This window comes from Phacochoerus africanus, chromosome 4, assembly GCF_016906955.1.
Source record: "Phacochoerus africanus isolate WHEZ1 chromosome 4, ROS_Pafr_v1, whole genome shotgun sequence".
Taxonomy (NCBI): Eukaryota; Metazoa; Chordata; class Mammalia; order Artiodactyla; family Suidae; genus Phacochoerus; species Phacochoerus africanus.
The window spans coordinates 14,448,816-14,466,550 of record NC_062547.1 but is presented as its reverse complement, the minus strand read 5'-3'; the positions used below and the strand labels follow the sequence as shown (position 1 = coordinate 14,466,550).

Below are 17,735 nucleotides of genomic sequence, written 5' to 3'. Positions count from 1 at the left end.
GCTGTCTTGAGTTCAGCCTGTCTGTATCTGCTGCCTAAATAAATCTCCCTTGCTTTACTGACTTGGCCTCGTGTGTTCAGGAACCTAACATTACCGACTGCCAAGGATGGGTGCCCAGGGGGGTGGGGACCAAAGCCCTCCACTTGTACCCCAGAATGTGGTGGTTTCAGTTGGGCAGTGAGGAACAATGGCCTGCTGAAAAACAACCACCTGCATAAATTAACCACCTAAAACATTAACTGCCCCCTGTCATGGGACTCAAACTTCCTACCACTCCCCTGAATTGTTCAACATTCCCCTCCTTCTTTTGATTGCTCCTGCCACAAGTTCCCCCCATAATCTCCCACCCAAGTATCCATTGTAAGTCTGGCATCCCCTCAAAGTCGCTGCTGGAGTCCTTGAGCTCAGTTCATCCATTCCTTCTGGATGCCTTAAAAAGCTCCCTTGTTTTACTGACTTGGCCTTTTGTGTTCCTCCCTCAGCAAACCTAAGAGTCAAAAGCTTATGCTGGATTTTAAATCACTAAACAAGCCTGTTGCAGCACCACTAACTTGATTAGAAGTGCCTTTCATCAGAGATATAATACCTACATCAGGAGCTCCTTTCTCCATTTTGACAGATTGTTTCCTGAAATTCTGGACTGTGAACAGAATTTCCTGTAAGAGCCACTTTTAAATTTCCATGAATACTGATTTCAATATCATGAATTAATGAAAAATTCACAGTAATATACATATATATGTTTTTTTCACATTTTTAAAATTTAATTTAAAATTTATTTTTTTTTGTCTTTTGTCTTTTTAGAGCTGCACCCATGGCAATATGGATATTCCCAGGCTAGGGGTCCAATCGGAGCTGTAGCTACCAGCCACAGCAACACCAGATCTGAGCTATGTCTGTGACCTACACCGCAGTTCACAGCAATACCAGATCCTTAACCCACTGAGCAAGGCCAGGGATCTAACCTGTGTTCTTATGAATGCGAGTTGGGTTCACGAACCACTGAGCCATGATGGAACTCCTTTTTTCACTTTTTAGAACTACACCCAAAACATAAGGAAGTTCCCACGCTAGAGGTCAAATCTGAGCTATGGCTGCCTGCCTGTGCCACAGACACAGCAACACAGGATCTGAGCTGTATCTGTGACCTACACCACAGCATGACAACACAGGATCTCTGACCCACTGCAGGAGGCCAGAGATCGAACATTCATCCTCCTGGATACTAGTCGGATTCATTTCTGCTGAGCCACAATAGGAACTTGCTATGTTGCCAGAATTCGGCCCTCTGTCTGCTGGTGCTGAATCGAAATGCAAAGGCAGAGTTTTGGGTAAAGAAGAAAAAATAGCTTTATTGCTTTGCCTGGCAAAAGAGGGTCACAGCAGGCTATGCCTGAAAGACTGTGCCCCCCACTGCCCCTTAGAAAGAATTGCAAGGAGTTTTAGGTTTACCCTAAAAGGAGAAAAAAAAGGTTTTCAGATAGAATCACGGTTGGGACAAATAAGGATTCTTCTTTCTTAGGGGGAATCTTAGTCATCAAACCTGGAGTCAAGAGATTGTTCATGACGGTGGTCTTCTGGGTTATTGCCTAGAATAACGGTACTTGCAAAAAGGGCATATTGATCAGACATTAAAGCAATCTATGAACGTTCCTGAAAAATATCATGTGCTAATAATCTTTAACACACAGGCAATTATGCTCAGGGCGCCTAATCTTTAGCTTACTGGTGATTGTGTTTAGGGTGCAATTAAGTCAGAGAGAAGGACAAGGAAGGACTCTAAGCAGTTCAATTGTATTGTATTGTATTGTATTGTATTGTATTGTATTGTATTGTATTGTATTGTATTTATTTTGCTTTTGCTTTTTAGGGCTGCACCCACAGCATATGGTAATTCCCAGGCTAGGGGTTGAAACAGAGCTATAGCTGCAACCTACACCACAGCTCCCAGCAATGCCAGACCCTTAACCCACTGAGCCAGGCCAGGGACCAAACTCGCATCCTCTTAGATATGAGTCAGATTTGTTTCCACTGTGCCGCAATAGGAACTCCTAAGCTGTTCAGTTTTAAAGCATTCATTTCTAAAAGAAGCATACGGAATATCACTTTTCCCTTAGTTGTATAAGATGACTCTATTATTATGTGTATTCTTTCAGAGGGAACCAGGCTCCTGCCCCAAGGCTCTATGTACTATTGTTGCTTGACTGTTCTTTCCTTCCCTGATCAGCAACTGTCCGAATCTGTCCCTAGGAACTCAGGGAAGGTCATGGGAGCTGAACAAGGCCCATTTCCTAAGAACAAGAAATGGGGGACACAGAAATGCTCTTGTACCCAGGAGCCCCACAGGACCGAGTCCAGTTTCACCTTCACAGTAATATTTTAATCTGATTCACAGGCTGTTTCTCTTTAAGGTCTCCCTTTGCTTCCCATTTTAGATAAATATTCTCAATAAAATCCTTAACATCAGAGGAACACTTCCAGAGGGAAGTTAGTTATGAGGTATCAGTCAATGCATGATACATGAAATTATGGGTTTTATCAAAGGCTAGGATAGCATTGCTCATGGTAGATTATGCAATCATAGATATGAAATGAAGATGGCAATTGAATAAACAGTATGCTAATAATTACGTAAATCTAGAGGTGTAGAAATAAATATTTTATGAAGAAAATAATTGAGAGATACGTATCAAACTCTTTCAACAGTTTTAAATTGTTTTCATATTCTTTGCATGTGGTCGTATGCTGATTTTGTTTCTAATCAACATATTTACTGCTATATAGTACCACACACTTAAGTATAAAACTTTCATTGAGAAAAATGTATCATTCCATCCCTGAAGGTCTCAGTCCTAGAGTAATTATTTCCCTAGAATGAGTTTCTTTACTGCCTCAGGCATCAACTTAGACCTGGCAAAGGAAGACCAAACCATTAGGTCTTCATTGTGTGGAAATGAAAAAGACAAGCAGCCTCTCACAACCTAGCAGAGCTACTTTGAGTCCTTGAACTTTTGTCCTTGGAAACATTCCAAGTAAACGTCCTTGGAAACTGGTCCACAGGGATGACCAAATATTGCCTTATCTTCAGTCCCTAGTATATGAGGTACCCCTGGCATTACCCTGGCATTAGGATGTTGAGCAAGACATATTTGTCTCTGCTTACATACACAGTCCATCCCTGACATAGTTGCCATTAGCTTTCCTGGCAAATTTTAACTTTGATTGGGAGCGGAACCCAATTTCTAGGTTGATTTTTTTCCCTCTGAAAAAAAAATGAAAGCACTAAAACTAAAATGAAATTACCTCTTAGAAAACAAAAATATTATGGAAATTTTCTACCTAAATAGTCTTCATGTCTTATTTGTGACCAAACTTTGAGGTTCATATATGGCTAAAGAGGCAATACAGGAAGACAGTTTGGGCACCAAATTTGACTCCTGGTAAGTATGATTTTCAAAGTTAGAAGATTTTCCTTAGGATCAGATAAAACTGGGACATTATCAGAGGAATAAGCCTGCATACATATGTGTGTGTGTATATATATATATATATATATATATATTTTTTTTTTTTTTTTTTTAGGGCCACATTGTGGCATATGGAAGGTCCAGGCTAGGAGTCAAGTTGGAGCTACAGCTGCCAGCCTATGCCACAGCCACAGTAATGTGGGATCTGACACATGCCTGTGACATACAACACAGCTCATGGGAAAGCCAGATCCTTTAACCCACTGAGTGAAGCCAGGAAGGTAACGTGTATCCTCATGGAAACTAGTCAGATTTGTTTCTATTGCACTAAGATGGGAACTCCCCAAGGTTCTGTTTTGACACTGTCCTAAGTAATGCCAGGGATTTTGGAACTAGAAATGCAATGTTGAGGTAATCAGGGTTTATAAGCAATATGCATATTCTAGAAATATAATTTTTGAAGGACTTTAATTTTGAATGGTCAAATTAGGAAATCATAACTTTGGAAGCTAATACTAACATGCGGTCTATCATTTTAATACATGTACTGACATCCAATAAGTTTGAAATTTGTTTATCATTCGTCTTAAATAATATTGGAAATGAAAAGAGAGCACATGGTGGATTAAAACTATTATTCGATCATTGTTTATGACCTATCTAGCATTTTTTCCCCTCAGGTTTGCTGAAGTTAATTCTAAATAGGAACATAGTTATCATAAGCATGCTCTCTGGGGTCAATCTATCTTGGAAAAATGGTACCCGACATACAACAGTTCTGACTCTGGATAAGTTACCTAAATTCTCTGTGACCTTTTTCTCACCTCAACTATGTGGCTAATAGTACTAACTACAGTGTGAACATTTGTGGAAACTTAATGCTTTAATAAAAGGAAGCATTGAGACCAGTGTCATGCATATTTTATATATCTAATATATTAGCTCTTATTATATTTAAAATGCCAATATAAAGCTATTTCTATAATTGGCAATCACATTAAGATTTTTCTCTGTGAACTGTGAAAATCATTCTTATTATCAATTTCTAGAAACACTAAACTAATAAAAATATGTCCTGTCTTTCATATAAATAGAAACATTTTTGAAGTCGTTCCTGCTAAGCATCAACTTTGATTTCCCAACAGTTTAGAGCAGGTGGACACTATGGGTAGAAGGAATGACACACACGTGTCTGACTTCATCCTTCTGGGACTGACAGATTCAGAAGCAGTCCAGAGGATGCTGTTCACGCTCTTTCTCCTGATCTACCTGATGACTCTGCTGGGCAATGCAGGGATGATGCTGATAATCCGCCTGGATCTCCAGCTTCACACCCCCATGTACTTTTTCCTCAGCCACCTGTCATTCCTCGACCTCAGTTACTCAACTGCCATCACCCCTCGAACCTTAGAGAACTTACTGACATCCACCAAGTCCATTTCCTACATGAACTGCTTCACTCAGACGTATTTCTTTATCTTCTTGGCTGCCACTGAATGTTTTCTCCTCTCGTCCATGGCCTTTGATCGCCGTGTAGCTATCTGCAATCCTCTGCATTACCCAGCGGTCATGTCCACAAGAAGCTGCTGTTCCCTAGTTTTCGGATCTTATTTCATTGGCTTCATGGACTCCTTTATCAATGTGCTTTCCATAAGCAGATTGGATTTCTGTGACGCCAGGGTAATCCATCACTTTTTCTGTGACATATCCCCAATCTTAGCCTTGTCCTGCACTGACACACAAAACACAGAAATAATCACATTCATTTTAGCTGGTTCCACGCTAGTGGTGTCTCTTACCACAATAGTAGTGTCCTATGTGTCTATCCTGTCTACTATCCTGAAAATTACTTCCACTTCGGGAAAGCAAAGAGCCTTCTCTACCTGTGCCTCCCACCTCCTGGGAGTCACCGTCTTTTATGGCACTATGATATTTACTTATTTAAAGCCAAGTAAGTCCTACTCCTTGGGAAGGGATCAAGTGGCTTCTGTTTTTTATACTATTGTCATCCCCATGCTGAATCCCCTCATTTACAGTCTTCGAAACAAAGAAGTGAAAAATGCTTTCATCAGAGTCCTGCAGAAAACAGTGGGCTCCAGGCAAGTAAAATGAGAGTGAAGCTAAATTTCTGATTTCATCATCACTTTTTTTTCTCTTCCCTATGGTGTATTTCCTTGGTCTCTTTCCAGAAACAGTTGACTCCTTTATGTGTTTGTTTTCTGTTGAACCATCACTGCTTCACCAAATATGATCTTTTCATTTCTGGGAATATTCCTCTAGAAATCCGTGTAAGAGGTATAGCTCAGTGGTTGAGCTTTTGACTGCAGAAATCCATAATATATTTGGAAACTATGAAACACATTAATGCTATGGTCTAAATTTACATGTTTTTAAGTCAGCTGATTTGCAAAATGAAAAATTACAATTGTCATTTTTTTAAACTCTATCGTACAAATTCCCATGTATCCTCCAATATCAGAGAATTTTATTTTGGAAAAAAGCTTCCTTTGAGGAGTAATGATTACAGTTCTAAGAATTATTTCATTGGTTTTTATGGAGATGCAATATAGCTGGGTGATTAGTAATTGGACATTCTAGATTATAGCTTCTAGATCTTCTACCCTTTTAGCTGTATAAGCCTTGAAAACTCCCTGAAACTTTTAGCCTTGGGTTCCTCAACTATGGAAGATAAATACTGACTCCAGGTCTGTAGAGTTACTGTAAAGATTACATCAGATAATGACTGCAAGGCATTTAAGGCAGTACTAAGAAGTGCTGGTCCTTATCATGAGAACACTGGCATTCCTGCATTATTTTTAATGTTTCATGACTTTTTCTTAAAGAATATTCCCTTGTGTTTTATAAAGTACTTTTGTTTGATTTAAGGGATAAACAAGCAAACAGCTGAGGGGCAAGCCAGCATTTCCTAGTTTTGGAGGTAGAGTGCTGTATGTTAGCACTGGAGACAATTGGGAAAACACTGAAAAATTTAAGTTAATAGAAAGATCCAGTTATTAATACCTTTGTAAGTGGTCTAGATTGATAGTTATATGCATCATGTGTACATATCATATACATAAGCAATATTTCTGTCATTTCTTAAGTATTTTTTGTAGCTTTCTGTATAAACGTATAAATTTAACCTTTTTTAGTTCCTTTGTTATTGAAACCTTAGGTGAAGATGTTCTTCGGATATGTGAAAAACTCAAGACTCACTTTGCAAAGGAATGCAAAAGGAATAAAAAGTTTGTAAATTCATCAAGTCAAAAATTTGTATGCCATGTTCTCTCTTTAGTGGCTACCTTACCTTTCTGTGATGTGTGAACGAGCTTCATTAAACTGCTCCTTTGTTGAAATTCTGTGTATTTTATTTATTTATTCATTCATTTATTTACTTTAATATTGTATTTATGTATTATTTATTTAATGTATGTATGTATGTATGTATTTATTTGCTTTTTAGAGCCACACCTGTGGCATATGGAAGTTCCAGGCTAGGGCTAGAATCAGAGCCACAGCTGCTGGCATATGCCACAGCCACAGCAATGCAGGTTTCCAGCTATGTCTGGGGCATACACCACAGCTCAGGCCAATGCTGGTTCCCCCACCCACAAAGCGAGGCCAGGGATTGAACCTGTATCCTCATGGATACTAGTTGGATTCCTTTGGGATGTGCCACAATGGGAAATCCAGAAATTCTGTGTTTTTTAAATAAATCATTGCCTTTCTCCTATATTCTATGGGTTTTTATAATCCCTAAAATAAATGATTGAATTAAATGCTTGACTCACTATCCCCAATTTTTTTAACAGAGACAAGTTATAAAGCTACAAATTTACAAGGAATTCTGATTTTGATGCAACTCATATATTTTCGTCAGATTGAGTGCTAAATTTTTCTTTAATTTAATTTTTCCTTTTTGCCAGGCCTGAGTGATGCCAAAGCTCCTGGGCCAGAGAGAAAACGTGTGACACAGCAGCCACCCGTGCCTCTGCAGTGACAGGCTGGATCCTTAACACTCTGCAGCAAAGGGACCTCCCTAATACTTTCTTCTATGTAATCTAACATTTGCCACAGCAGCCACCCGTGCCTCTGCAGTGACAGGCTGGATCCTTACCACACTGCAACACAGTACTTTCTTCTATATAATCTAAAATTGCGGTTATAATTTTCTCTGCTACTTAAAGGGTATATAAGAACAAGAACATAGGTTTATTTTTCCCCTCTATTTGAAATGTTTTGTTTAAATTTTTATATCTAGTTTTGTTCAATCAATAATTATCATTTTTTTAAATTTGCATTTCTTCTTTGTAAAATTACATTTGATTATTTTCCTTAAACACTTTTCACATATTTAAAATAAAGTGCTAAATTCTGAATTCCCTTTAAAGAGCTGAATATTTAAAAAAATTTTTCTAATTCCAAACTGTCAATTAACTTATTCAAATCTTTTAAATATGCATTAACTTCCTCTAAATAGTTTAAAACACTCATATTATATATGAATAACATTTAAAATTACTATGACTTATTTTTTTCTCTGATATCCATGTCATTTAGACAACCCACTCACCCCTGGGTCCCCATGCCCCCATGCCTTTCACTCCATTGGAGCCCATGGTAACTCTGGTGGTGGCAGGTAAGCCAATATCTTTTCTTATTAATAAGGTGGCCACTTGACACTGCCTGAATTTGCAGACCAAACACACCCCTCTCCAGTTTCCCTTGTGGGGTTTGATGGTTTAATTTCTCACCCATTAGAGAGAATTTACCTAACTTGTCTCTATTAGGAATGCCCTGCAGTCACTCTTTCTTGATACTACCCATGTGCCTAACCCCAATTCTGTGCAGATGTAGTCTGTCTAAATTCAGAGCCTCCCTTACCTGTATCCTCCTACCTCCAGCACTGACTCCTCCTTCCTCCTTCTTCTTACTCTTCCAGAACCTGATAAATGACCTCTCCCAGCCTCCACTCTTTCACCCAAAGTATGGGACACCTCCACCCCTTCCATAGCCCAACATAATACTCCCATTCAAACTAAGTTGAAAGTCTGTCCCGGAGTTCCTGCTCTGGCTCAGTGGTAATGAGCCTGACTAGTATCTATGAAGATGCCATTTCAATTCCTGACCTTGCTCAGTGGGTTAAGGATTCGGTGTTGTCATGAGATGTGGTATGGATCGCAGACACAGTTCAGATCCTGCATTGCTGTGGCTGAGGTGTAGGCTGACACCTGTAGCTCCAATTTGCCTCTAGACTAGGAACTTCCATATACTACATATGCAGCCTTGCACACCCATCCACCTGTCAAACCCAATATACTCCCCCTGATGGAAGTCATTAATGGCGATGTACACACTATTCTTAGGTGGAAACTGAAATGAAGGCCTGAGAAAGAACCCAGACCTGCTGTCTCCACTTTGTCAGGCCTCCACAGGCAAAACAGCCAAGCTCATGAAGTGGTTGACTTCCCAAGGACAAAGACAGCCCCAAGGAGAAAGTTAAATTTTTATACCATGACCTCAACCACCATCCCAGATCTACAAATCTTAGCCTATGACCCCCTGCCTATAAAACCTGATTCTCTCGCAATGGTGGGGGGCTCTGAGTTCCTCTTGCTCAGTGCTGGTCAATAAATCTTGCTTGAGATCTCACTGCTCCAGTCAACTGTCTTTCTTTGGCTGGGGTTCTAACAACTGTCACGTCCACGTCCCCTTTCCATGTCTGATTTCTCTCATATACAGGATAAACTACACTCCACTAGCCAGGATCCTATTACTTTAACCAAATAATTTCATGCCCTTGCCACAGCCTTAGACTCGAGCTGACAAGACACTCATGTAGTTCTAGCCACTTGCTATACCCATGAAGAGAAGGCCAGAATTGGGGTCCTGCTCCAGGCCTCAGACATGTCTACAGAGGACATGAAAAAAGTGATCATCAACTCTGTCAATTATAATAAACGCAGGGAAGCCACACAGGGACATTTTGAAAACCCACTCTTTTCCAGGCCGTGTTGGTGGAGGTTATAAGGCTCCCAGGAGGATGGAGACAGACCCCCTCACCCCCCAAATGTTGCTGTTCGCCTTGGAGACCTGCTGCAGACTTGGGTATGGCCCAGCACAAGAGCTACGCCATTTCCAGGACTGTGGATGCTCAATTTGGGCAGCAAGAAACAATGGCCTGCTGAAGACTACTGCCTGCATAGATTATCCACCCACAAGGATTAACTGCCCTCTGTCATGGGACTCGACCCCCTACCCCTTCCTGGACCTTCCTCTCCTCCTTCTTGGTTGTTTGTGCTACAAGTTCTGGCCATGAACTCCAACCACAGATTCCCACCACAGATCCTTTATAAGCCCAGCACCTACTCACAGTCAGGGCTGGCACCATCTTGAGCTTAGCCCATCCCCCTCTGATCCCCTCTGGCTCAGCATTAATGAACCTGACTAGTATCCATGAGGATGTGGGGTTGATCCCTGTCTTTGCTCAATGGGTTAAGGATCAGGCATTGCCGTGAGCTGTGGTGTAGGTCACAGAGGCAGCTCAGATCCTGTGTTGCTTGGCTGTGGCATAGGTCAGCAGCAGCTGTAACTCTGATTTAACCCCTAGCCTGGGAACCTCCATATACTGCAGATGTGGCCCTAAAAGACAAGAAGGAGAAAAAATCTCTTGCTTTACCAATTCAGCCTTGGGCATTCCTCCCTCAGAAAATCTAACATAATCCAGGCTAGTAAAGGACACGCAATTCTTGCAGTCCATTTCATAAGCTAGGCCTCTCCTGACAGACAAAAACTACAAAACTTAGAACTGGGCTCATGAACTCCTTTTCTAGTCTTACTTGGCGTGACCTTAAGGCCTGTAATAACAGAGAAGAGTCTTGTAAGTATTAAGGAAAGATTTTCTGTGGCCTTAAGGGAATATTTACATCTCAAAGTGCAATTTAAGATGCACCTTAAGTCATTCCAGGAGGAATTTCTAAAATCCTTATCTCCACCATCTTTTTCAAATACAAATTTCAGAAAAAGAGGTACAACTTGGAGGTTAAATTCTCAGGGACAATTAAAAATCCTGTGGCTTTTCCAGAAACATTAATAAAAAGAGATTTAACCATGTAGACAGGTAACATTGATTGGTTCCATCTGCCAAAAACCCAGTTTAAATCCGGTCTATTTTGTAACTGATGGTTTTACCCAGTTGTTCCTGATTCATGGCCAAAACTTTGGAATGGGAACTATGAGGTCTCTGATGTGTCTGTATGTGTCTATATGTGTGTGACTGGGGCAGAATAATCATTTGGGTAGTTAAGTGCAGGAACATGGGCTTGGATATATTCCCTAATTAATGTCCATCATTTAAGATTTGTAAGAACTAATCAAGACAAACAGGCTTTGCTTGTTGGAAGATTAAGTATTGAAAGTACATTTGTTTTATGTCAAGGTGGGAATTAACCCCTGACCTATACATTTGACCGTTAGCAAAAGACTACAAAGAGTTAACCACTCTTATGTCTAGGGGAAAGAAGAGCAAAAGGACCATAAAACTGACGGAGCATACCCTGACTCTAAAATCCCTATTGTACAAGGACTGATATAAGTAAACCGGGCAAGGCCAATGGGAAAAAGAACTGACAGCAGGACCCCACATTGGTACCGCCATCCTTAAGAGGTTAAAACCTCCATAAAACAATAGAAAGGGTGGATCTCCCCCATTCCCCCCAGTGCCTGCAATTAGTGGGAGCTAATTGCTTTCCTGTAATAAGGACTTTTGCTTGTTTGCTGCCTATGTGTGTTCTCTAAGTTCATCCTTCCGCTCTGTGAACAAGAACTCAGGATCCAGTTAACATCTTTCCAGTAACATCATGGGGGTATGGCATTGCCAAAATTAATTCATAAAAGGGTCCTTTTTAATTGGCTTCAATGATCATATTTTAATCTGATTCACAGGCTATGCCTCTTTAAGGCTCCCTTTGCTTCTCATCTTAGATAAATATTCTCAATAAAATCCTTAACCTCAGAGGAACACTTCTAGAGGGAAGTTCATTGCGGGGTCTCAGTCAATGCATGATACATGAAATTATGGATTTTACCAAAGGCTAAGATATCAATGTTCATAGTATATTATGAAATTGAAATACGAGAAGATATGAGGTGAGGATGAATATTGAAGAAACAGTATTCTAAGAATTATGTAAATCAAGAGGCATAATAATCAACATTTTGTGAACAAAAAAAATTGAGAGAAGTATTTCAACAGTTTTGAATTGTTTTCATATTCGTTGCATTTTTTGGATCTAATTTTGTTTCTAATCAACATATTTACTCCTATATAGTATCACACATTTAAATATAAAATTTCATTGAGAAAAATGTATTATTCCATCCCTGAAGGTTTCACTCCTAGAATAATTATGTATTTCCCTAGAAAGAGTTCCTCTGCCATCACAGGCATCTATTAGACATCACAAAGGAGGATCAAGCCATTAGATCTTCATTGTGTTTACTAAATGAAAAAGACAAGGAGCTTCTCAGAACCTAGCAGAACTACATCGAGTCCTTGAACTTTTGTCCTTGGAAACATTCCAAGTAATCTTCCTTGGAAACTGGTCCACAGGGATGACCGAATGTTGCATTACCTTCAATCCCCAGTATATAAGGTACCCTGGAATTCACATGACAAATGGCCAGACGAATTCTTCTCTTCTCACTTACACAGATGATGCCTGATATTCATTGTAGACATAGCTTTCTGGCAAATTTTAGCTTTGATCAGGAGCTGAACACAATTTCTAGGTTTGTTTGTTTGTTTGTTTGTTTTCCTCAGAAGGAAAATGAAAACACCAAAATTTAAAAAGAATTTATCGCATAGAAAACAAACATATTACAGAAAATTTGTACTTAAACAGTCATGTCTTTTTTTGTGTGACCAAAATTTGAGGTTGACTTATGGCTAAAAAGACAATATGGGAAGACAATATTTTTGCACCCGTTTTGACTCCTGGTAAGTAGTATTTTCAAAGTTAGAAGGTTTTCCTTAGAATCAGTTAAAACTGGAACATTAATGGAAGAATAGAATTATAGATACTGTTTTGACATTACCTTAAGTAATGCCAGGGCTGGTGGAACTAGAAATACAGTGTTGATGCAATCAGGATCTCCAAGCAATATGCATATTTTAGAAATATAATTTTGGAAGAACTTTGATTATGAATGGTCAGATTAGGAAATCAAAACTTTTGGAAACTAATACTAACATGTGGTCTATCATTTTAATACACCCTATTAACACTCACTGTCATGGTTTATTATATGTCAGGCATTTTTTTCCTCTGATTTGCTGAAGTTAGTTATAACTGGGAACATAGTTATCATAAGCATGCTTTCTAGAGTCAATGTATCTTTAAAACATGACAGAGCCAACATATAATATTTCTGATAGTTCTGACTCTGGATAAATTACCCAAATTCTCTGTGACCTTTTTTCTCATCTAAAATATGTGGCTAATAGTACTACCTATGGTGTGATAATTTGTGGAAACTTAATGATTTAATAAAGGGAATCATTCAGAATGGTGTCATGCATATTTTACATATCCAATATATTAGCTTGTAATTATATCCAAATGACAATATATACCTATTTCTATCTTTTTTTTTTTGTCTTTTTAGGGCCACACCTGCAGCATATGGAGGTTCTTAGACTAGGGGGTCAAATCATAGTTGTAGCCACCAGCCAATGCCACGGCAACAGCAACACCAGATCTGAGCCACTTTTGCCACCTACACCATAGCTCATAGCAACTCCAGAACCTTAACCCACTGAGTGGGGCCAGGGATTGAACCTGTGTCCTCACTGATGTGAGTCAAATTTGTTTCTGTTGTGCCACTATGGGAACTTGTATACCTATTTCTCTATTTGGCAATCAAAGCAAAATTTTTCTCTTTGTACTCTGTAAATTGCTCTTATTATGACTTTCAAGAAACACAAAACTAATAAAAATATGTCCTGTCTTTCATATAAATACAAATAGTTTTGAAATCATCCCTGCTAAGCATCAACTTTGATTTCTCAACAGTTTAGAGCAGGTGGACACTATGGGTAGAAGGAATGACACACACGTGTCTGACTTCATCCTTCTGGGACTGACAGATTCAGAAGCAGTCCAGAGGATGCTGTTCACGCTCTTTCTCCTGATCTACCTGATGACTCTGCTGGGCAATGCAGGGATGATGCTGATAATCCGCCTGGATCTCCAGCTTCACACCCCCATGTACTTCTTCCTCAGCCACCTGTCATTCCTTGACCTCAGTTACTCAACTGTCATCACCCCTCGAACCTTAGGGAACTTACTGACATCCACCAAGTACATTTCCTACATGAACTGCTTCACTCAGACGTATTTCTTTATCTTCTTGGCTGCCACTGAATGTTTTCTCCTCTCGTCCATGGCCTTTGATCGCCGTGTAGCTATCTGCAATCCTCTGCATTACCCAGTGGTCATGTCCACAAGAAGCTGCTGTTCCCTAGTTTTCGGATCTTATTTCATTGGCTTCATGGACTCGTTTGTCAATGTGCTTTGCATGAGCAGACTGGATTTCTGTGACTCCAATGTAATCCATCACTTTTTCTGTGACACATCCCCAATCTTAGCCTTGTCCTGCACTGATGTACAAGGCATAGAAATTATGATATTCATTTTAGCTGGATCCACACTGGCGGTGTCTCTTACCATAACAGTAGTGTCCTATGTGTCTATCCTGTCTACTATCCTGAAAATTACTTCCACTTCGGGAAAGCAAAGAGCCTTCTCTACCTGTGCCTCCCACCTCCTGGGAGTCACTGTCTTTTATGGCACTATGACATTTACTTATTTAAAGCCAAGTAAGTCCTACTCCTTGGGAAGGGATCAAGTGGCTTCTGTTTTTTATACTATTGTCATCCCCATGCTGAATCCCCTCATTTACAGTCTTAGAAACAAAGAAGTGAAAAATGCTTTCATCAGAGTCCTGCAGAAAACAGTGGGCTCCAGGCAATTAAAATGTTAGTGAAGCTAAATTTCTGATTTCATCATCACTTTTTTTTCTCTTCCCTATGGTGTAATTCCTTGGTCTCTTTCCAGAAACAGTTGACTCCTTTATGTGTTTGTTTTCTGGTGAACCATCACTGCTTGACCAATGATGATCTTTTCATTTCCAGGAATATGCCTTCAGAAATCCATGTAGGGGTTATAGCTCCATGGTTGAGCATCTGACTGCAGAAATCCATAATATATTTGGAAACTCTGAAACACATTAATGCTATGGTCTAAATTTACATGTTTTTAAGGGCAACTGATTTGCAAAATGAAAAAATATAATTGTCATTTTAAAACTGTATTATACAAATTCCCATGTATCCTCCAATATCAGAGAATTTTATTATGGAAAACAACTCCATTGGAGGAGTAATGATAAAAGTTTTAGGAATTATTTCATTTATTTTGGGAAGGCACAATATAGCTGGGTGATTAGGAACACTTGCTTTGGAACCAAACAGTCTAGAATTTACCCTTTTCACTGTAAAACCCTTGAAAGCTCCCTGAAACTTTTAGTCTCAGGATTCCTCAACTATGGAAGATAAATAATGATTCCATGTCCATTATACTTACAGTAAAGATTACATCAGATGATGACTGTAAGGCATTTAAGGCAGTACTAAGAAGTGCTGGTCCTTATCATGAGAACACTGGCATGATATTTTTAATGTTCCATGACTTTTTCTTAAAGAATGTTCACTTGTGTTTTATAAATTACTTTGGTTTGATTTAAGGGATAAACACACAAACAGCTGAGGAACAACTCAGCATTTCCTAGTTTTGGAGTTATAGTGCTATATATTAACATTGGAGGAAATTTGGAAATTTTTGAAAAATTTAAGTTAATAGAAATGCCCTAACATTTATCACTAGCTTTGTATGTTGTCTAGATTGATAGTTATATGTATATGCATACACATTATGTAAATTAGCGATATTTCTGTGATTTCCTATGTACTTTTTTGTAGCTTTCTACATAAACTTACAAATTTAACCTTTTTTTATTCCTTTTTAATTGATACCTAAGGTAAATGTGCTCGATATATGGTAAAAACTCGAGATGCATTTTGCAATGCTTTGGATCTGAAATGTTTGTAAACTCATCATGTTAAAAATTTGCATGCAACGTTCTCTCTTTGGTGGCTACCGTAATTTTCTGTGATATGTGAACAAGTCTTCAGTAAACTGCTGCTTTGTTGAAATTATGTGTATTTTTAAAAAATCATTGCTTTTCTCCTGTATTGTATGGGTTTTTATAACCATTAAAATAAATACTTGAATTAAATGCTTGACTCACTAGTCCTAATTTTTTTTTACTAGTCCTAATTTTTTTTAACAGAGACAAGTTGTAAAGCTACAAATTTATAGTGATTTCAGATTTTGCAGCAACTCATACATTGTAGTCAGATTGAGTGCTAAAGTTTCCTGTATTCTAATTTTTTTTTCCCCAGGCCTGAGGCATGTGAAAGCTACTAGGCCAGGGATCAAACTTGTCCTTGAATAGTTATGACAAGGCCACTTGAATAGTTATGACAAGGCTGCATCCCTAACCCATAGCACCACAAGGGAACTCCCCAAATATTTTCTTCTACATAATCTGAAAATCCAGTTTTAATTTTCTCTGCCATTTATTTATTTATTTATCTATTTTGGTATTTTTTAAAGGCCACATCCACAGCATATGGAGGTTCCCAGGTTCCCAGTCTAGGGGTAGAATCAGGGATGCAGCTGTGACTTATGCTACAGCAACAGCAATGCAGGATCCTTAACCCACTGAGGGAGGCCAGGAATCAAAGCTGTGTCCTCAGGGATACTAGCTGTGTTCATTACCGACTGAGCCATGATGGGAACTCATCCATGGTATTTAGACTCTATATTTATAACTTATTGCTATTGGGTTTGGCTTAGAATAATTTAATAATATGCTTTTTTGTCTCTTCTCTCATCTTGCATAAGCATTATGTTGTTTTATATATTTATAGGCTCTTTTCATTTTTCACTTTTTAAATTGTTTTTTTTATTTTTTAAGGGCGAATTCCTTTTTAGGGCCACACCAGTAACATATGGAGGTTCCCAGGCTAGGGCTCCACACTCCAATAAGAGGTACAGCTCCTGGCTAACGCTACAGCCACAGCAACACAGGACCTGAGCCACATCTGCAACCTACGCCACAGCTCATGGCAACACCAGATCCTTAGCCCACTGAGCGAGGCTGGGGATGGAACCCGCAACCTCATGGTTCCTAGCTGGATTTGTTTCTTCTGTGCCATAACGGGAATTCCTCTTTCCATTTTTCTACTGTATTTTATAAACTATGTTTTTACCTTACTTTCATTTATTTCTGTTTCTGTGATTAGAAATGTTTCCTGCGTGTTTGCGTGGGCAAATATTGTCAACAGATTCTATGATTTTGTGGAAAACTTAAGTTGATAAAATTGTAATTATAATTAATTTAAACTAGAATCTAATTAAATTGACTACCCTACCCTCTTTACAACACAGTTTAGAAACCATACATATAATGTCATTTACATGTGTAATATGATCAATGGGCAATACGAAAGATTTCAAGTATTTCTGTTTGCCGTGAATATTCCGTGTTATTTTATGGAGCACATACTCTGAATAAATTTAAAATAGAATATGCTTTTTATTGTGCCATACCAAAATGCTATTTAGTAAAACTATGATAGAAAATAAGACAAAACCGGAGCGTGCTAAAAACAGCAATGGTTAAGCTTACTACCAAATAAGTCTTAGATATAATGGCAGTATCATAGTTTGCTGCCCACTTACCACATGCCAGACTATATTCAAAAAGCTTTGGATATTTAACCAGCATATTTTAGCTTCACAAGATAACCTGCAGGTAGGCACCAGCAATATTTACAGGTTCATCTGAGGTAATGGAATAGCATCTTTCTGACTGTTCAGGCAAAGACTTAAAAATGATCCTGAAATTTTCTTTTTACCTCAAACATCTTACTTCCAATCTATCAGCATAACATGTAGATTCAAAACACAGGATGAAGTTGGAGTCTATTTGTCAACATTTTTTCCTGCTACCACCTCGACCTAAGGAACCATTATTTCAGTCTTAGAAGCATCGTTGCAGTTTCCTGGCTTGTCTCTGATTGGCCTTTTCCCTGTAGAATCCAAATGTCAACTGAAGAGCCAGAGCAGGAGTGTTGCACAG

At 38.9% G+C, this 17,735-nt stretch overlaps 1 protein-coding gene and 1 pseudogene across 1 annotated transcript; both read left to right on the top strand.

Moving 5' to 3' along the window:
• Positions 1–4,631: 4,631 nt before the first annotated feature.
• On the top strand, positions 4,632–5,579 carry LOC125124018 (olfactory receptor 8H3-like). Its single transcript, XM_047774195.1, has one exon. The coding sequence runs from the start codon at positions 4,632–4,634 to the stop codon at positions 5,577–5,579; it is 948 nt and encodes a 315-aa protein (XP_047630151.1).
• A 7,980-nt stretch (positions 5,580–13,559) lies between these two features.
• Positions 13,560–14,437, top strand: LOC125124017 (olfactory receptor 8H1-like; annotated as a pseudogene).
• The last annotated feature ends 3,298 nt before the right edge of the window (positions 14,438–17,735 follow it).

Excerpts from the sequence above, each read along its gene's own strand:
- LOC125124018 (XM_047774195.1), top strand. The coding sequence starts at position 4,632 with ATGGGTAGAAGGAATGACACACACGTGTCTGACTTCATCCTTCTGGGA.